The following is a 22,173-nucleotide window of genomic DNA, read 5'->3' as shown; positions in this document are numbered from 1 at the left end:
TCTTATAGATGCTTTTGGGCTGAACAGTAGCTGGAAAGTAATATAATTCTTTCCTTTCAGGGAATATGGAGCCATTGATGATGTAGACATTGATCTGCATATTGATGTTAGCTTTCTTGATGTAAGTAATCTAATCATATAATTATATAATGAACATTAATACCCATTTAATTCTGTCCTATATGAGATTCTGTCAGAGATTTCCCCTCTTTGGATTCTTGATCTTTACAAGCTCCTGTCACATTATTGATTGCTACTGAGTTCTCAGTGGAAACATTTTCTTGTCAATCTGCAAACCCATTACTAACATATTTTTAGCTATTTATTTGTTACATTCATTTAGAATTGCCTTGGGAATAAACAAGAGGGCAATCTACATGATCACAATGGTCCCTTCTGGCTTTGGAACGTATGAATTTATGAACTGAGGCAAAGGCAGTACATTGCTTTTTTTGCTGCCATAGGGCCTTAGCTATATGGAACCACATCATATGCTCCCAGAGGGGAGACAACCTAGGATGAGTTTCACCTTGCATAGTTTGCCACCAGTGCTCCCTTCTAGGGAAAGATTTGAGTGGCAAAGGACGTAGATAACAGTGCTGCCCAGCCTCCCCTTCTCCCTGGAAACATAGTTCTTCGAGTGCGATCCCTGTGGGTGCTCCACTTCAGGTGTCAGTGCGCTGTGGCGCCATCGATCAGAGATTTATGGTAGCAATGTCCACGCGGGTCATGCAAGCCTGGTAGGTATCTTGCAGTGCCATTGATGTCGGGTCCAGTGCGCGTACGGCCCGAGCCCTCCAGTTCCTTCTCAACCATCCTCAGCTGAAGACAGAGCTCTGGGGCAGTGTTCACTCTTCCCATACCTTTAGAAATAATAGTTTAGATAGTTAGGCAGTTATAAAGTTGTATTTAGTGTTAGTGTTAGTTTTTTAGAAATTTGTTTTTTTTACTGCTTCCGGTTTTACCCTCCCTGTAGTTTCCCCACAGCGGGGTCGGTTAACTGTTCAAGATGCTGGCTCCCAGGCTTTCAATAATGCGGCTCCTGCTGCAAACCAATGCCCGTTTCTGACGGGCACTCCTTGTGTGTCTGATGTCTCGGTGAGGCACATAGCCCACAAAAATGCACCCACTGTAGTAACCTGAAGATGAAAGCCCAGCGCAACCGGGATCTCCACCTCAAAATGCTCTTGATGGAGAAATCTCTCCAACCAGAGATGGACCACCGGCCTCCTATCTGGGCGCCCTTCCCTTCAGGGACAGGAGACATGCCTTCCTCTAACAGACCAAGGAGGAGGGCACAGACATCTCCGCAGAAAGCACCGCAGAAACATAGGCAGTCTTCTGCCAGGTCGCTACCCCCGATGCCAACACATGCTCTTTGGACAAAAGTTTACTCCTCGGCGACATTACAATTCAGAGTCGCCAATTATTCTGCTATATTAGCAAAATATGATTATGATAACTATAGGATATTGAGAAACAAGCACAATTCAAGGCCATTCTAAACAAAGGTCAACTCGTTGTGGAAACAGCCCTCCAGGAGTCTTTGGACATCACAGATACAGCAGCTAGAACCACGGCCGTAGTGATGTGCCAGGTGTCCTGGTCACAATTCTCAGGCATTCCTAAAGAACTCCAAACCAAGGTCGAGGACTTACCTTTTGACCGAGAGAAATTGTTCTTGATCAAGATGGACAAGGTGCTCCATTCGATGAAAGATTCCCGAGCCATTCTGCTCACTCTGGGGATCTACACCCCATCTGCAAAGAGAAGGAGGTGCAATTTTATCAGAGGCCCAGAGTCTCCTCCTCTAATTGACAGCAGCAACGCCTATACGAGAACCAAAGACAGCGTCAATGTTCGCAGCGACAGACAGCACCTCAGTCTTAACCATCAACTTCTCAATTGGCTCTGCCCAAACCACAATTTTGAAGTTTTGGTTGAGGGTCTGGACGACCTCCCTCACCAGGCAGTGCTTACACCCAATTCGTCCCCATGCTTTGGTCACCGCCTTTGCCCATTCTACCACATCTGGGCATCAATAACCACAGACCAATGGGTTTTAGAGATCGTATGATCGGGATATACCATCCCCTTTACCTACCGACCACCTACCCTACTCTCCTCCCTATCCCTCTTCAGGGACCTTTCTCACGAGCACCTGTTATGACAAGAAGCCGATCATTTTCTACAACTAAGTACCATGGAACGAGTACCTTTACAATACAAGGGAAAGGGGGTCTATTCCCACTACTTCCTGACCCAGAAGAAGAACAGGTGATGGAGACCCATCTTGGATCTTAAGAACCTCAACAAGTTCATACACACTCAAAAGTTCAAGATGGTCACACTGGGCGCGATACTTCTAGCGCTGCAAAGGGGGGACTGGTTTTCAGCCCTTGACCTCCAAGATTTCCTTCTCAAAGGTCCAACTCAACAAGAAGCATAGGACGCAGTCCAGACGATGATCACACATCTGTTCAGGGATCTAGAGCTACAGATAAATAAACGAAAATCCATTCTAGTCCCCGTCCAGCAGCTGGACTTCATCGGGGCACATCTCGATGCCATACAAGCCAAGGCATTCCTGCCCCTGAACAGATTCACAGCGCTGACAAACCTTATCACAGAGGTAAGAGTCAGCCCCCAAACACCGGCTTGACTGTCCTACAGCTGCCAGGACACAAGGCAGCCACAATGTTCATGGTACGACACACAAGACTACATATGTGCTGCCTACAGGGCTGGTTGAGCTCGGTATACATAACCAGCAAGCACAGCCTGCACAAACGACTTACAGTACCACCCTGTGTCCTGGACTCTCTACACTGGTGGACAAGACCAGAAAATGTATCATGGGCATCCCATTCCAACAGGAACCCCCATCAGTAGTAATCACGACAGACATCTCGCTCATAGTCTGGAGCTCCCACATGCATCAGCATACAGTTCAAGAAAAATGGTCTCTTGCATAGATTCAGCTACACATCAATCTACTAGAGCTATGCGCAGTCCACAATGCCTACAAACTGTTCCTACCTCACATAAAGAACAAATCAATTTGTGTAATGACTGACAACATTGCTTGCATGTTTTACATCAATCTCCAAGGGGGCGCTCGATCTCACTCACTATGCACCAAAGCCATGAAAGTGTGGAACTGGTGCATACACCGCAACATAAACATTTCAGCCTCCTTTCTTCCCTGCTACCCTACTTCTCTCAAGACCACAAATGGGAAATGAACGAGGGAGTCCTGCTATCCATATTCTGCCAGTGGAGCACTCCAGTCATCGACCTGTTTGCATCCCCGACAAACCGCAAATGCACAATGTTCCGCTCAAGAGCGGGAATGTGACCACGATCACTGGGGGACACCTTCCTCATCACATGAGATGCACAATTCATGTAAGCGTTCCCACCAATTCCCATGATATCACACGTGATACGCAAGATACGCCTAGACAAGGCCAAGGTCATCCTCATAGTCCCAACATAGCCCAGGCAAGCCTGGTACCCTTACCTGATGCATATGGCGATATGCGCCCCTCAAGCTCTCCCTTGCCATCCAGACCTGCTGTCTCAGAACAATGGTCACACTCTTCACCCCAATCTGGAGAAACTCCATCTTCAAGCATGGCTCCTGCATGGGTCCACTGTGGCGAACTAGCCTGCTCGGAACAAGTCAAACACGTATTACTAAACAGCAGGAAAGTGACCAGGTGTAATACTTACCTTCAAAAATGGAAGAGATTTTCCTCCTGGTGTCAAGAAAAACACGTAACAGCCTCCACAACGCCGCTACCATTAGTGCTGGAATACCTACTGGTGCTGAAATGCTCGGATTTAGCAGTGAGCTCGATCAAAGTCCACTTCATGACCATAACAGCATTCCATCATGAAATTGATGGGACATCGGTCTTCATGCACCCCATTACTAAACGCTTCCTTGTGGGTCTCCAGAACATTTACCCAGAGGTTTGTCAACCTATTCAGGCCTGGGACCTCAATCTGATATTGAAATGCCTCACCAGAACGCCATTTGAATCCCTAGCCACCTGTTCCCTACTACATTTATTCATGAAAGTGGCCTTTTTGGTTGCTATTACTTCCACCAGATGGGTGAGTGAGATAGGGGCTCTCATTGCCGATCCTCCCTACACAATATTCTTCAAAGTCACGTTATGCCTGCACCTAAAATTTCTACCAAAGGTAATATCATCCTTTCATATAAACCAACCAATCCATCTTCCTACATTCTATTCTAAGCCTCACGAGACTCCAACAGAGACCGTCTTGCATACATTGGACATCAGGCGGGTGTTAGAGTTTTACCTGGAAAGGACCAAACCTTTCCGGAAATCTCCTAGACTTTTCGTTCCTACTACTGAACTTTCAAAAGGCTGCGCGATATCCACTCAGAGATTGTCTAAATGGATCTCCACATGCATTCAACATTGCTATCATATTTGAAAAGCAGACCCTCCTACACACATCACAGCACATTCCACACGATCCTCTATAGCATTCCTAAACAATGTTCTGTTATTAGAGATTTGTAGGGCAGCCACTTAGGCCTCTGTCCACACATTTACTGAGCACTGTGCTATCACTCAAGACTCTAGGGCTGACACCATAGTTGACTCCAACCGTACTTACCCCCACGATGCAAATGAACCCAAAGTATCCCTCCTGCCTTCTGAGGGATACTTCTCTACAGTCACCTGAAGTGGAGCACCCACAGGGACAGCACTCGAAGAAGAAGAGAAGATTACTCACCTGGTGCAGTAACTGAGGTTTTTCGAGATATGTGTCTCTGTAGGTGCTCCACTACCCACCTTCCTCCCCTCTACTTCGGAGTTCGCCATTAGGACTCTGCGGTAGAGAAGGAACTGGAGGGCTTGGGTCGTGCATGTGCTAGACATGGCACCAACAGCACTGCGAGATGCCTACTGTGCATGCGCAACCCGTGTGGACACTGCTACCATAAATCTCTGATCAATGGTGCTGGGACGCACCAACACCTGAAGTGGAGCACCCACACGGACACACATCTCGAAGAACCTCAGTTACTGCACAAGGTGAGTAACCTTCTCTTTTTCTTTTCCTTATTTTCTCACTTTGCCATCACATCTGTGCAATAACCTCCCTTTACAAGGGTGAAAGTTAATGATTCTAGGAACAGCATTAGCATCTGTATTGATATAATTTCCCCAGGTAAACGTGGTACACAGGATGGTTCTGTTTGCCCCTGAACCCTCATGAATACCTGACTCTCCTGTGATAGGATTTCTTTAGTCTCAAGGCAAGGGGGAATATGCCATCTGGTTTCTTCTAGCCCTCTACTGTGGGACCAGTTGTATTTCCCACCCTGTTCACTCTTTTTGCTCTCCTCTTGAGCTAGTATCTCCTAGTTGATGGAGCAGAGCCCAGGAGTGGACAAACAGATGAAAATAATAGCTTAGATGAGTACATTCCATTGAATATTTCTTCACCAGCACAAGGGTTGACTGACAAAACATAAACAGTTCCTGATGATGGCTAATGATTTTTGTTGTTTTTCTTTTTCTCTGGAATCAGGAAGAGATTGCTGTGGCTTGGGATGTAATCCGCACAGAGCCTATAATAGTGCGATTGCACTGTTCACTTACACAGTACTTAAATGGTCCAGGTTAGTCACATTTGCATTTTTCCTGTGCTGTGTACGATGTCTTAGTTGTGAGCCATGTATAGGGTAGCAGATATACATGTTCATTGCTAAAGCCCCAATCCTGAAAATATATCTGCACATGTTTAACTTTACTATCGTGAGTGGTCCTATTGACTTCAAGTTAAGCCTCTGCATAAGTGTTTGCATGATCAATACTAAGGGCATGTCTACACTGCCCCGCGGTTTGGACTAAAAGGGTGTTGACAGCAGTACACACCGAAGTGCTGTGCTATAACTCCCCTGTGTGGACACTGCGGATGTGAATGTAAAAGTCTTGGGTTTGCATCTCTTCAAAGAGGACTACATTAGTGTGGACTCGGACCTTCATGTTCATGCCCATAGCATCCACATGGAGGAGTTACAGTACAACATTTTCATGTGAACTGCTATTCACACCCACTGAGGCTTCCAATCCTGGCTCTCAGTTCAGATCTATGTCTGTGGGAGAATTCTGCCCCTGAACAATGAAGATATTTTTCCGGTCATGATTTGTCTGGGAAAAATACCCTAGTAAGCCATTTCTTAGGGACTCCATTGTCTGCAACTGCTTTCTGCAAGCTGTGATCTGTTCATTATATCAGTACCTTATTTATGCTTGGCTTAGTGTCTTGTTTCACCACATCTTACTATTTGAATATATTTTTTTTATAAATGTTCATGTGTTTATTTATTGCAAATAGCTATTGTAACTTTATGTTAAAATTTATTATTGTGTTAGCCAACTCCAATATGAAATCAAAATTCTAACACACTCAGCAACAGAGGGTGAACTTTGCAAATCCTTATCCAGCTGGTTATGTTCTAGCAAGACCATAAGCGATAATAAAACTTTTGCACTCGTGACAAGGTTAAAACAGGAATTATAGGCCCCAATCCTGCAGCTAACTTTGTGCAGAAGCACCCTTGAGCCTGTATGCAGTCAATTGCAGGATCAGGGCGAGAGACAGGTGCTTTGCCATTATTGATCTTATGAGTATAGTGCAGTTGCTGTTTCTGCCAGTGATTTTCAGTAAAAAAGAACAATGAGCTCAATCTCACATATCAATATATGAAGGAACTCTCTCTCTCTCTCCTCAACCTTTCCCCATGAAACACTGTTCTGAGTAATAACTTGTTATTACCTTATGGTATGTATATCTTTCCTTGTGTGTCTGCCATTCACTGATGGAAGAAACAGATGTACTGTATGTTCAAAGGGAGGCAAAATATGGCTGGCTGCTGTTTCAGATGTGTTATACAGAATACAAGTGTTTTGAAATTTCTGTTCTTATTTAGTACCTAGCCAGATTACTACCAATGTTCTTTTTTTCCGTTTTTTATGAGTAGTATGGAATTTTTTATATTGATAAGATACCTCTAGGTTCCTGTTTCGGAAATATATGGAATAAATAAATATATGTATATTTGCAAGGTTGCCCAACACATGCCATTATAAGATCCTGTTTTCACTTGCATATAATTTTGCCAACTTTAACTATTTAAGGTGAATATACACTGTATATATATTTAAAAATGCAAAACAAAACCCATTCATTAGAGTATAGTTTCTGGACAGAAATAGATATTTTTCAAGAATTAATTTATCTGTACTATGATGAGTACTTGAAACAATATTAGGAATGGGAGCAATGGATTTTCCATACTAAATGATATCACTGGTCCATCAGGCATAGGTGCTGGAACTAGGAGTGCTGGGGGTGCTGCTGCAGAGCACCCCCAGTATACAAATTGTTCCAGCTCCACTGCCATCTGGTCTGGTATCCTCCTTCTGGCAGTGTCCATTACCTGATGTTTAAAAGGAAGTGAAATGCACCATGGCACATTCTGAAATGCAGCACATCCCATGCTAATTGTGTGGAAAAGGGCTCCTAAACCCTTCAGGCAATCAGGCAATCATCTTATGCTCTGAAATATGAGATTTAGTTACACTTTAGAATTTATAAATCTAAATACATTGTTACTGCTAATCACATTATCCATCCCATTTGAAAATCCAACCACAGTTTGTCTCAGAAAGATTAAACAGCATTTAAATAATAGCACTGCACAAAAGGATAAAAAAAATCAACAGATGTTTCTTTGAAAGAAGGGAAATTTGAGGGAGACGGAAGATATGTTTTGAATTATTTGCAAATGAAACAATCATTCTAAAGAGCACCTGGCAAAGAGTGGCATTTCAGATTAGAACTGGCATTTTTATTGCCTTTAAAAAAATAATAATGATCAGAATAACATATGCTTAAAAATCACAATTTCATTCTGATAAAAGTTAACTTCAAATATTAAGCCAGATCTTTAGGATCTCTTTTTTTCAGTGTAATCATTAAAGTTCTTTTCTTTTCTTACAATAATGAAATGCATTTGTTTGGACGATATCAATGCTTGTAATATTTGCTGGTTGTTATCCTGCCTCAAAGAATTGAGATTTCTTCAATAAGTGCTTGGTGCCATCTGCCATTTCAATCTAGTAAATGTTACAAAAGGATTTTGGTAATACTAGAACTGGAAGCTTGTTTCCAGCCTCCATGTCTTATGTTTTCAATTATCTGAGCCAATAAATATGGGCGTATTGATGGTGGGAATGGTATGAAGTCTGTATCCTATCACATAAATGACAACGTCTGAGCTTCCTTGATGAAAGATCAGAACAATCATTGGCTATTGGGATTCATACATGATGCATTCAGATGACAAGCTCTCTGGATCTTTTACTGAAATGCCTTCAAAAAATAAACCCTACAGATAAATGAAATTAGTAGGTTTTCTTTACATTCTAAGAGATAGAGACAGGGAACAGATAAATGTCTGAGTAGAGTTTGACTGTCTCTGCATGCTTACAGATTGGGCTAATTCTATAATAGTAGAATAATAACACCTATAATAGTTCAGGGGAACTTGAATAAATTAAAATTTCATACAGAAAATATTCTTTTTTCCGAGCAGAATTACCTTCTGCAACAAAAATATTCCAGATCTCCTATACTTTTAAAAAGTTCTGGAATGAGCATTGGGTAGGAAGGCCTCTCAGAGAGAAAACACTTTGATCCAGAAAATATGGTGTGGTGCTGATGAGATACTAAAGGATCTATGGCAAGTCCTCTTTGGGGAAGAGCCTAATTCTACCCTCAGTCAGTCTGGTGTGAAAACAGGGGAATATTGTTGATTTCAGTGAGGTTGCTTTGCATTTACATGGTGTAATTGAGGGCAGAATTTGGTCCAAAGTCTCAAAGGGCTTTTAAAGAATAGTGAACAGTAAATAAAGATAGGCAAGTAATGGAATCTCCACTTCCCCACCAAAAAGAGATTAAATGAGTAAGTAAATCAGTAAATCTTTTGAAGGTGAGGGAGAATAATGCTCCCTGCAAAAAGAGATTTAAAAGACTAGAACCGTTTACTTGGAAATGAGATGGCCAGGGCTGGAGTTGGGTTGCTAAACAGGGTGGGCCAATACTCTGAAGTGGTACTCAAGTGCTTGGCTGGCTGGTTCTTGCTCACGTGTTCAAGTTCCATACTGGCTCAGGCAAGAGTACCGCCCTCACCATTGTTTCCATGATGTTTCCCAAGTATAAATTAGCACAGAATATTGCCTGTAAATATCAAACCACTAATAGAATAAGTAGGTCTCTGTGATAGCCTGTTCTAGCATGGCAATTCCTATTTACACATATCACCAATATTACATTTTCTGCAGTACCCACCGTGGATGTATTTCAAATCTCTACTAAGGAAAGATTTGGGTTGGGACATCAGCTGAAAAAGTAAGTTCTGGAAGAAATTTAATACGATCTTGCTTAATGCATTATTGTTACAATCATCCTATGTTAGCTCTTGCATTGGGTCAAGACACATTTAACAGATGGGTTGTAGTTCTCTTTGGGCCAAATGGCTCCTGACTGCTTTTTCAGTTAAAAAGTCCACCTCCTCCTTTCAAATTGTTTTGACAGTGCTGACAAATAACAGGTAATCCCTGTAAATGTTCCCCTTGCCATTTACTGCAGTTTTATAAACTGTACTGTCTAAAGTGTGTGAAATCTAAAGTGAGGATGCAGCTGAGAATCAGAATCACTAGACTGGAAGTGATCTCGGAAGGTCATCTAGTGCAGTGGTTCTCAAAGCCAGTCCGCCGCTTGTTCAGGGAAAGCCCCTGGCAGGCCAGGCCGGTTTGTTTACCTGCCACGTCTGCAGGTTCGGCCGATCGCAGCTCCCACTGGCCGCGGTTCGCCACTCCAGGCCAATGGGGGCTGCGGGAAGGGCAGCCAGCACATCCCCCGTCCCGCGCTGCTTCTTGCAGCCCCCATTGGTCTGGAGCGGCGAACCACGGTCAGTGGGAGCTGCGATCGGCCGAACCTGCGGATGTGGCAGGTAAACAATCCGGCCCAGCCTGCCACAGGCTTTCCCTGAACAAGCGGCGGACTGGCTTTGAGAACCACTGATCTAGTGTAGTCCCCTGCACTCATGGCAGGACTAAGTACTATCTAGACCATGTTTTATTTCATATGGCAACTTAGATTTTAAGCTCTATAAGGCAGGCAACCTGTTATGTACAATGCCTAGCACAATGGGGCTCCAATCTGTGAGGGGTGACTTTGAGGTTCTACCACAAAAACTAATAACCACTTGGGCACTGATTTTCTGAGGCCAGTAAGGCACAGTAGATGAAAAGATTTAGCAGTTTCATGTAGCCAGTTCAAGACTTAGTTCAGTTTAGTTAAAATTCTGACGATTCATCTTTTTGCAAATTCTCATTATTAATATTAATTAATAATTAATATGAATAATTACTATTAATAAAATGACAAGAATGTAAGTTTAAGGGTACATCTACACAGCAAAAACAACTCTGCAGGCTCATAGCCCAGGTCAATTGACTTAGCTCGCAGTGCTTGCACTGCAGGGCTAAAAATAGCAGTGTAGACATGCAGGCTCAGGCTGGAGCCCTGGGCTGGACACAACCCGCCCTTGCCAGGTTTCAGAGCCTAGGGCTCTGACCCCCAACATCTACACAGTTATTTTTAGCCCTGAAGCACAAGCACAAGTCAGTTGATCTGGTCTCTTAGAGTCACTGCTGTGGGGATTTTTTTGCTGTGTAGATGTACCCTAAACATCTACACCTTTAAAAAAAAGAAAAAAAAGGCAGTTTGGTTCCATAAAAAGAAGAACAGGAGTACTTGTGGCACCTTAGAGACTAACAAATTTATTAGAGCATAAGCTTTCGTGGACTACAGCCCACTTCTTCGGATGCATCTTCTTCTATATGCATCCTAAGAAGTGGGCTGTAGTCCACGAAAGCTTATGCTCTAATAAATTTGTTAGTCTCTAAGGTGCCACAAGTACTCCTGTTCTTCTTTTTGCGGATACAGACTAACACGGCTGCTACTCTGGTTCCATAAAGAAATCTTTTGCTGGTAGGTTTAAAGAAACAATCAGAAATAATCAGCACAGTGTTTTAATAACCTTGCAGATTAATTAACATTATTAAAAATCTGTGCAGTAATTTGAAATTGAGAAAAAAGTAATCAGTTCCTAATATTACATTTAATTCCTTATAGTACCCGTGAGTTGTACATTAGATAGCCTTTACAAGAGGCATACACAATGCATTTTTGTGTGATACATTTTGTCAGGCAGAGGGGAGAGATCTGTGATTGTACATCTACATAACTACGCAGTTAAGTCAAAAATTTTGAATAGCCACAGGTCTCATGGCCCCTCATCACTTTTGCGGGCAAGAAGATCTTCATTTTTGAAAATCAATGAAATAGCCAGTTAAGCCAACACTACCATCTATTTTAACAGTACCACCCATGCATCTCAAACCTAAACATTCTCACTGTTTCTGCATCTCTGTGACAAAGATACTTTCACATCTTTCATCTTTGATGTGTATATGATGTATACTTATATAGCTTATATCAATAACAATGTCATTTTTAAAGAGCCAAGTACTGGCCTCAATCCACCCATGTGACTCTCAAGTTCTTCATTTCGAATGAGGCCACTACATGGCTTTAAATGATGAATGTACAGGTGTTAGCTTTACAATTACTGTGACTTGGCTTTGATTGTCTTTTCCTCCTTTACAGAATAATGCAGACGTTTGTTACGCAGCAGTGGAAAAATAGCAAAGAAAAATCAAATTGTACGCACAATAAGAAAGTGTCTGAGAAAAAGGTGAAATCCCCTCTGCACATCTTTTCTACATTGCGCAGGTAATACCAGGTGAAATATTTTTGTTATCACATGCTGTTCAGATTCCACAGCATACTTAACAAGATTTAGCAGTTTAGCAGAAATGTTGACTTTTCTCCAAAGAGAAGTATTCTGTTTATATCTTACCTCTTGGGTCTTGTGCCCTCACCTTGTATGATTTCAAGAACTAACTAGGAACTACAGCAGTTTCCAAGATTATTCGGGGGTGGGGGAGCGTTTTCATGTCCTACCCTCTAAAAGACCCTGACTCATCTAGAAATGGAAATCACTCATTTTATACTGTTAAACTTGGCTGTGTGCGCTATTATTAGTTTAGTAGGCAGACTGTTATTTTATTAGCCATAGTTAAGGCTAAAATTTTGTCATGGTTATTTTTAGTAAAAGTCACGGACATGTCAGAGGCAATAAACCATACAAATTCACGGAAGACATGACCTGTCGCTGCTGCAGCTTCATGGTTTTCCCCTACCACTGTGATGGCTGGGAGCTGTGGGGTTCCCCCTCCTCCCACAGCAGCTCGGAGCTGCAGGGTGAGCATATTTGCCAAAGAGAAAATGGAACATCCCAGCCACTCGCCTGAGTCGTTACTCCTCCCTCCCACACACACACACACACACACACACACACGCACACGAGGCTGTCGCCTATCGCTGGAACCCTGTGGAGGGCTCCCCTCAGGAGTCTGTCACCTGTTGCTGGAACTTTGCAGGGCGCCCCCTGTCACTACTGTCACCTGACGCTGGAACCATGTCAGGTCCCCCCACTGGCTGAGTCCGGCAGTCCCTAGGTCTGAAGCAGAGAATGTCGGAGGTCTTTAGAAGTCGGATTCCATGACTTCCGTGACATAAACATAGCCTTAGCCATATTATCCTGCTAGTTTTATTGCTGTCCAAGTTTGCTTTCCATAATTGTATTTTTCTTCACTTTCAGAAAAAAATGTTTCTGATATCTCAAGGAGTAGGGCCTGATTTTCAGAGGTGCTGTGCAGTGACACCTCCTATTGATTTCATTTAGAAGCATGCATGCTCAGCACCTCTGAAAATCAGTCACCAGGCCTTGAAAGGCCCAATCCTGGAGGTACTTATATACATGAATAACTTTCCTCATGTGAATAGTCCTTTTGAATCCCATTGAGTTCATACTACCATGAGTAAAGTTATTCATGCACTTAAGTGCCTCTGTGTCTTTCAGTAGTGTAATTCACCTGATGTAGCACTTTTTTCTATTTTTGGGGAGTTGGCTGATCACCCCCTCTTCGGGTTTGGGTGATCCTTTGAGCATCTCTGGTGCTTGGCGAATTTCTTGTATTCTAAGTTTCACATGTAACAGTGAGTGGTACAACAGACCCAGATTGGCGATGGGTTGGATACTGTATCCATACAGAGGTGTCAAGGGGTATTTATATTTACAGGAAATAGAAGAGGAAGATGGAATTGTGAGCCAGAGGTTTTCACACTCTGTACCAAACATTCACACAAGCTATAGCATGTCAACACACACACACACACATTCTCTCTCTCTCTCTCTCTCTCTCTTACACTTCCTGGGGGTTGGTTTTATTCACAAATTGAATACAAAAGCCAACCCAATCCTTCTCCCCTAGACTCAGCTGCAACTAAGATTCCTCTCCAAAGACTGTTTAGCCCATATGCTAAGCCTCCTTTCTTTGTTAACAGTACCATTCCCATCTCCCTTATATCCATGTATGATAATGAATCATTTACAAGCGTGAGTCAGCACATTCACAGAATATTTTCCAGCAGGATCACCATTTGCTAACAGTATGGATAGACACTGCCAGCCTGTTAAAGGGATGTTTTCCCTTTTGATTCCATTTCTCTTCTTTTTGAGCAAACCAAAAAGGTTTCACTTTGATATGAGGATGGAAAAATGATTCAGAAAGATTTAATTTTGCCTGATACCAGCTCTCTTAGTACTAGGTAAACAATTTTAAATATTAGAAAAAATAGTCCAGATCATATAAATGTTGCTTCATCTGCACCTCGATTCCTTGTTTTCTTGATATATATATTAGGCCTGATTACCCTCTTGCATTACGCTGCTGCCAATCAGGAATACACCGAAGTAAAACCACTTGAAGTGAGAAGAGAATCAAGCCAAACTGTCTTCTACAAAATAATCAGATTATTGGGGGGGGGGGGGAGGGAGGTTTGTTTGTTTTTTGTTTTGTTTTTTTTAAGAATTGTTTCGGTTGAGATAAATGTGAGTGACTGGATACAAGCTTCTGCAGAAGTTAAAATTCTAAGAACCCATTATATCCTGCAATCGATCTGCTTGCAAAACTCCACTGGCTCGTGGTGTCAAGAAATTAGCATGGCTTGAAAGAACCATGCTATAACAATTGTGCAAGCAAAGTAGATTTACCCTTTTGATTGAAGAAGTCTATTGCTCCATGTGAAAAATATGGCCATGATTTTCAAAAATAGATGCCTAAGTAAGTGGCCTGATTATGAACTTAGTAGCCTAAATTTAGGCACCTATTTTTTTTAAATCATGGCCTATGCCTATAGCTAGTCAGATACACAGATATACATACTACTTATTATATACTTTTAGGAATGAAATCTGTTTACAAATTTGCATAATCCATAAATGTCACTCTTTCTTCTGCGTTAAACAGATATTTTTTTTAAAAAATACCTTGATTATATGTGTATTTATATGTAAAGTTGTGTATTTATTGTTTCATGGAGTTTTTTATTGTTCCTGTACTAGGTTTTCCCCTTATTTATTTTTAAGGTCGCCAAGTTATCCTCCACCTGGCTGTGGTAAAAACAAATCAAAACTGAAATCTGAACAAGATGGCATCTCCAAAACTCACAAGCTGCTGAGAAGGACTTGTTCTAGCACAGTAAAGTCTGAGGATGTGTGTGCCACAAAGTCTCACAGAACTTTTGGCCGTTCATTGTCTAGTGATCCTAGGGCTGAGCAGACAATGGCTATTAAATCGCACAAACTGTTGAATCGTTCTTGCTCAGCAGCTGTCAAGCAAGAAGAATGCATCACTCTAAAGCCCCAAAAACTCCTAAGCAGATCATGTTCCGGGGATCCTCGATGTGAGCACAATAGCACCTTGAAGCCTCACAAACTTTTAAGCAGGTCTTATTCCAGTAATCTTAGAATGGAAGAATTAGATGGACTGAAGAATCAAAAGTTACTCAGCAAGTCATACTCCAGTGCCCCTAAGTCATCCAAAATGGAGTTTTTCAAAGAACCCACCATAGCAGAGGGCAGGAGGCTCTCTCTTACCTCAGGGCTTATTGGTATCTTAACGCCATCTTCCTCATCACCTTCGCAAGCTGCTGTGCGTAATAATCATTATTCTTTCTGTTTGTTTGTTTTTTCTCTTGCTTGTTTTTTAAAATGGATTAATATCCAGGGCATACATAAATGCATACATCAAGAAGGATTTAACATTAAATAAAACACATTGGAAGTTACCTTTCTGGTAAATATTAAACAAATACCTGCACACATACAAATCTGTCATACTAACTGGGACCACATAGGCTAAGACCGAGTTTTTATGTCTACCCCTGAGTAAGGGGCAGCATGCTGCTGCTGTGACACAGGAGCAGCTCAGTCACATAGTTCCTCTCTTGCTCCATGGGGGAAATAATCTGCTGATGGCCCCATCCAGTAGTAAGTTCCTTCTCCCTTCATGCTGGTCAGCACATTGAAGGGAGTGGAGTTGAGGCTGTACCCACTCCTTGAAGACACTGGTGTAGGGGGAGAGTAATATTCAATGGGTGTTTGCTTCCTCCATAGCCTGTGCATAGACAGTGATATGGGTAGGTTGAGCAGGGGATTGAAGCCCATTTTTCCTCCTTGCGGCCACCTGGGGAAAGTCCCATACATGCCCATACAGTTGTTCTTTTTTGGGTTGGGAAACCCAACCCAAAGGGTTAACATGCATTTTACTAAACATAGAAAATACACTTCAATGTTACTTCCGTCTGTAACTGATCACTAAAAATAGGGAGGATGTTTAAGAGTAAGTAAGAGCTAGTTTGCTTTCCTGTTTCAAGGCATTGGGAGGCAGTGCTTGTTGTCTTACATGTTAGATGTGGGGAGCTGGCGTCAGGAGACCTGGGTTCTAGTCACAACTTTACCATTGATAAGTATGGTACCTCAGTTTCCCCACCTCGACAGAATTCTGAGATCCTTGGTTGAATGGTGCTATGTAAGTCTAAAATATTATTAAATATTCTAACTGTAATGAAATTACATTAATAGTGTTTCAGCCTACTCATGGTAAATTAGCCTAACAAGTCAACTATGAGCAACTCTCGCTGTATCTAAAGGCAATAATATAGTGTGACTTATAAAGCTGCTATGTGCATGTTACTTGGTTGTTTCTGTAACTTGTACAACCAAAATTAATGAAAGGTGAACTGAAAAGTTTTATCTGTTATCACTTATGTTTGGGATTCATTTTTCACTCTGAACCGTCGACGATGGTGTCTCTGCTTTAGGGGCCTGAATCAGCTCCCACTTAAAGTCAATAGAAATAATCCCACTGACTTTGGGGAAATCAAAACTGCTAAGAAAAATAACATTTTTGTCATAATACATGAATATTGAGGGAAATCAGCCCGTAGGCAGTCAGGTGCAACACCATTGACTTCAGTGGAATGGCATCAGGACTTAAGTAGGCACTTTACTTATTAAAATCCTAGCTCCTTTCCAAAGACCTGCCAAGATACTTGGAGTTCTGTACAGGAAAAGAAGCAGCAGGGGAGGGAAAAGAAAGGTTCCACAAATAAGCAGCTTGGTCCATCTCCCACTGAAGTAAAAAAGATGGTCTGAGACAGATGTCAGGGGGAGGGAGTTCCACATCTTAGTGGCCACCGTAGCAAAGGTACCTTCCAAAGTAATGTGGGATAACACTTTGAAATAAAGTGTCAGAAAGAAGGTCTGAGCATAGATACTTATTAAGATGAGGATCAAGGAAGAGGTTTCATGAAAAGTATAGTGGAAAGAGATTTTCTACTTTTTTTGTTTTAAAAGGCATGTTAGTAATTCAAGTCTAAACACATAGTCCATATTATATACGTGTAGAGAAGCAGGATACACACACAAAAAATAAAGAATTCTATTCATTTTTAAAATATTGCTTAGAGGTTTGTACATTAACATGGAGTCAAAGTACCAATGCTTCTTTTTGATATTACAGTTTTTAGGGTGTTTACAGATAAAGCAAAAACTCTCTAGGTAAGAGGTAAAGAAACAGATGAATTTATTGTGGCTAATCTATGCAAACTAGAGATATTTCCAGATGCCAATATCGTTTAATTCACAGACCTTCATAGAAAAAAAATACAAATGTTCTTACTATTTCCACAAGAAACCTGCAGCATCTCTTCTAATTAGCTCTAGCACTGAAGTTGCTTGACCTTTTTTCTTACAGCCGAATTATGGTGCAAAATGCATTCCAATACGAGACAATGGCTTTCTTGTGCAGGTAGGATGTCATGCTTAATCTGTTTTAGAAACACTTTGAAGCAGGAGCTGTCTGTTAATTATTTTTAAGCAGATGTTATTGTTCTCACTTTCATTGTTCTCAGACTATTGAGTTTGCTGAGCAGCGGATACCAGTGCTGAATGAATACTGCGTAGTTTGTGACGAACCACATGTGTTTCAGAATGGCCCCATGCTGAGGGTAAGCTGAATGTGGCTGAGTTATGTGATACATATTTTTAATGTCTTAAATAGCCATAGACAACAAAAACCTGTTAGAATATTCTCAAGTTATTCTGGATGTACTGCATCACAATATTGTATTTGGATAAGATTTTTTTTAATGTACATTAGACGGAAAAAGCTGTCTCACGGGGAAGTTAATTACTGCCCAGCCATTCCTGTACAAATTGAAGTTCAGGAAAACACAAGGGAGACAGCAGGAGTGGTCCCTAAACTCGCATGCCTGCTGCTCACAGGACAAGACTTCCTAGGGTTTGTAAACCTACTTCTGGTGGAGGGGTCAGAAGAAGGCAGTAGCTTCGGGACCAGTACTGTGACTCCAGCAAATATCCCTCCTCTCATCTTCTCTGAATTAGCCCGGGACTTATTTTCTGCACCTGGGGATGAGAAAGGAGGCAAGATAAAGCACTGGGGACCAAAATCTTGGCCCAGAATCAAAAGGTGGTACTTGTGGGTAAGTGGTCTCATCCAGCAGGCAGGGAGGCAACTCAGATAGTTGGTGAACCTGAGGCTGGGCCCAGTTGCACTGAGACCAATCCTGGGTATGAAATGAAAATAGATCTCCTTGAGCTTGGATGTATTGGTCCCTCATATAAGAATTTTGGGCAGGTCCAAGCCAATGATCCTCTATATCACATTTAGAAAAGAAGTTGTTGAAAAGAAATTGTTGAAGTGAACGGGGTCCTGGTTCATGGAAAACCCAAAGGTCCAGGGCTGTACTTCATGATAAAGAGGGACTTCTTATATAGACTCATAGACTCATAGACATTAAGGTCAGAAGGGACCATTATGATCATCTGGTCTGACCCCCTGCATGCTGCAGGCCGCAAGACCCTTCCCTGGACTCTACCGTTGAAGTCCCCAATCCTGTGTTTTAGTGACTTCAATCGGCTGAGACCCTCCTGCTAGTGATCCCTGCCCCATGCTGCGGAGGAAGGCGAAAAACCTCCAGAGGCTCAGCCAATCTACCCTGGAGGAAAATTCCTTCCCGACCCCAAATATGGCGATCAGTAATACCCCGAGCATATAGGCAAGAGTCTCTAGCCTGACCCTTGTTGGCCATTATGTTGTTCATGTACCATTGCTTGGTTTTCCTTGGCTACTATGTTTTATCATTAAACCATTCCCTCCATAAACTTATCCAACTTAATCTTAAAACCAGACAGGTCCGTCGCCCCCACCGTTTCCCTCGGAAGGCCGTTCCAATATTTCACCCCTCTGACGGTCAGAAACCTTCGTCTAATTTCAAGCCTAAACTTCCCCCCGGCCAGTTTGTATCCATTCGTTCTCGTGTCCACATTAGTACTAAACTGGAATAATTCCTCTCCCTCCCTTGTATTAACCCCTCTGATATATTTAAAGATAGCAATCATATCCCCCCTCAGCCTTTGCTTTGTCAGACTAAACAACCCAAGCTCCTCTAATCTCTTTTCATACGACAGGTTTTCCATTCCTCTGATCATCTTAGTCGCCCTTCTCTGCACCCGTTCCAGTTTGAGTTCATCTTTTTTAAACATTGGAGACCAGAACTGCACACAGTACTCCAAATGAGGTCTCACCAGCGCCTTATACAACGGAAGCAGGACCTCCCTATCTCTACTAGATATACCTCGCCTAATACATCCCAAGACCGCATTGGCTTTTTTCACCGCCACGTCACATTGCCGACTCATAGTCATCCTGCGGTCCACAAGGACCCCTAGGTCCTTCTCCTCTTCCGTTACTTCTAACCAATGCGTCCCCATCTTGTAACTAAAATTGTTATTATTCGTCCCCAAGTGCATCACCTTACACTTTTTACTATTAAATTTCATCCTATTTCTGATACTCCAATTCACAAGCTCATTCACGTCTCCCTGCAGAGTATCCCTATCCTCCTCCGAGTTTGCAACTCCTCCCACCTTCGTATCATCCGCAAACTTTATCAGCCCACTCTTGCAATCGGTCCCGAGGTCAGTTATAAATAGATTAAATAAGATGGGTCCCAAAACCGAACCTTGAGGCACTCCACTAGTAACCTCCCTCCAACCCGACAATTCACCCTTTAATACGACCCGCTGCATTCTCCCCATTAACCAATTCCCTATCCACCTCTGGATTTTCATATCGATCCCCATGTTTTTCATTTTAACCAATAGTTCCTCATGGGGTACTGTATCAAACGCTTTACTGAAATCCAGGTATATTAGGTCCACTGCATTTCCCTTATCTAATAAGTCCGTTACTTTCTCAAAGAAGGAGATCAGATTCGTTTGGCACGATCTGCCCTTCGTAAAACCATGCTGTAATTTATCGCATTTGCCATTAACTTCAAGGTCCTCAACTAGTTTCTCTTTCAGAATCTTCTCCAGCACCTTGCACACTACTGATGTTAAACTAACAGGCCTATAGTTACCCGGGTCACTTTTTTTCCCTTTCTTGAAAATAGGAACCACATTGGCTATTCTCCAGTCTAACGGGACTACCCCCGAGTTTACAGATTCATTAAATATAGTCGCTAATGGGCCTGCTATTTCCCGCGCCAATTCCTTCAATATTCTCGGATGAAGATCGTCCGGTCCACCCGACTTAGTCCCATTAAGGCGTTCTAGTTTTGTTTCTACCTCGGATGCGGTAATCCCCCATCCCGTATGCCCCTCTGTAACGGTGCTAGTATCCCTAATACCTTCATTGGCCTCATTAAACACCGATGCAAAATATTCATTGAGATATTGCGCCATGCCTAGATTATCTTTAATCTCCTCTCCGGCTATAGTCTTCAGCGGTCCCACTTCTTCTTTCTTTGCTTTCTTCCTATTTATATGGCTGTAAAACCTCTTACTATTACTTTTAATTCCCCTCGCTAAGTCCAACTCTTCCCGGCCTTTGGCCTTTCTCACTCTATCTCTACATTCTCTGACTTCACTAAGGTAAGTTTCCTTACTGATCCCTCCCCTCTTCCACTCTTTGTACGCTTTCTGTTTTTTCCTAATCGCCCCTTTCAGCTGGTCGCTCATCCAGTCTCTTGCTTAGTAATCTTTTTCCCTTTTTGGGGATACAGGCCTCTGACAGCTCTTGCATCTTTAACTTAAAGTAATCCCAGGCTTCTTCTGCCTTTAGGTCCCTTAATACGTTTGCCCAATCCACTTCCCTTACCAGTCCCCTTAATTTGTTAAAATTGGCCTTTTTAAAATTATAAACCCTAGTCTTTGACTTAATTCTGGTACTCTTTCCATTTAGTTTAAAGCGAATTAGCTCATGATCACTGGAGCCCAAGTTGTCCCCCACTACCACTTCCTCAACAAGGTCCTCACTACTTACCAGAATCAAATCTAAAATGGCCTCCCCCCTCGTCGGCTCAGCTACCACTTGATAAAGGAATTGATCCACAAGCACATCTAGGAACATCTGAGCCCTATTATTGCTACTAGCGTTTGTTCCCCAATCTATATCCGGGAAGTTAAAGTCCCCCATAATTACACAGTTTCTATTAGTATTTACCTCCCTTAATACATTAAACAATTCCTTATCCATATCCTGGGTCGATCCCGGCGGTCTATAGCACACCCCAAGCACTATCCCCGGAGAGGCTCTAGTAGTACTTTTACCCAGCTTGAGTATCGCCCAGACGGACTCTGTGTTATCTATTCCATCCACTATTATTTCTTTACAGCTTATTTCACTATTGACATACAATGCCACCCCCCCACCTTTACCTTTATCCCGGTCTTTTCTAAACAGCGCATACCCCTCCATACCTGCGTTCCAGTCGTGACTGCCATTCCACCACGTTTCAGTTATTCCTACGATATCCGGTTTCAATTCTCGGACCAAGAGCTCCAATTCCTCCATTTTATTACCTAGGCTTCTCGCATTGGTGTACAAACAGCCTAATGTATGTCGTTTAGCCTGTCTCCCATTACTAGCACTGTATGTTGCGGGCCTCTTTGTGTTCGTCCCCCCTGTCCCTCCTATGTCCAATCTCATCTCCCCGGCTATGTCTCCTCTTATTACACTCAGCTTTTCAATACCGGAAACTGGCGTGGAGATTAACTGTGCATCTCCCAACCATCTCCCCAAACTTCCTAGTTTAAAGCTCTTTTGATAAGATGAGCCAGCCTCCCTCCCAGAAGTCTATTTCCTTCCCTACTCAGGTGAAGCCCATCCCGCGAGAACAGGTGTCTGTCCCCGAAAGCCTCCCAGTGGCAATACATCCCAAAGCCCTCCTTATAGCACCACTCCCTTAGCCAACTATTTATCCTCACAATCCTATCAGCCCTTTGCTGCCCTTCCCTCGGAACAGGCAGAATCCCACTAAAGATAACCTGAGCCTCTATCTCCTTGAGAGTCTTCCCCAGCCTGGCATAATCTCCCTTGATTCTCTCTAACGAGAACCTAGCCGTGTCATTCGTTCCTACATGAAGGATTATCAAGGGGTTCTTACCTGCTCCTTTTAGGATCCTTTTCAACCGCAGGTCCACATCGCGTATCTTTGCACCCGGTAGACAGCACACTCTTCTGTTCTCCGGGTCCGCCCTGGTCACAGGCC

At 42.6% G+C, this 22,173-nt stretch overlaps 1 protein-coding gene across 2 annotated transcripts in view; it reads left to right on the top strand.

The window, feature by feature from the left end:
* PARP8 (poly(ADP-ribose) polymerase family member 8) overlaps window positions 1-22,173 on the top strand; it is a 171,592-nt gene that overhangs the window by 103,399 nt on the left and 46,020 nt on the right. The window contains exons 8-14 of one of the 2 annotated variants that reach the window (XM_054032717.1): window positions 61-121; window positions 5,581-5,671; window positions 9,402-9,468; window positions 11,794-11,919; window positions 14,657-15,245; window positions 17,352-17,405; window positions 17,509-17,604. In XM_054032717.1, coding sequence (XP_053888692.1) covers window positions 61-121; window positions 5,581-5,671; window positions 9,402-9,468; window positions 11,794-11,919; window positions 14,657-15,245; window positions 17,352-17,405; window positions 17,509-17,604 — 1,084 coding nt within the window. The remainder of the gene's footprint in view (window positions 1-60; window positions 122-5,580; window positions 5,672-9,401; window positions 9,469-11,793; window positions 11,920-14,656; window positions 15,246-17,351; window positions 17,406-17,508; window positions 17,605-22,173) is intronic. The other variant, XM_054032719.1, reaches the window with a different exon arrangement.

The sequence above is a fragment of the Malaclemys terrapin genome, chromosome 6 (assembly GCF_027887155.1).
Source record: "Malaclemys terrapin pileata isolate rMalTer1 chromosome 6, rMalTer1.hap1, whole genome shotgun sequence".
In the NCBI taxonomy this organism is placed as follows: Eukaryota; Metazoa; Chordata; order Testudines; family Emydidae; genus Malaclemys; species Malaclemys terrapin.
Note: the sequence above shows the minus strand (reverse complement) of the source record. Positions and strands in the feature narration are given on the sequence as shown.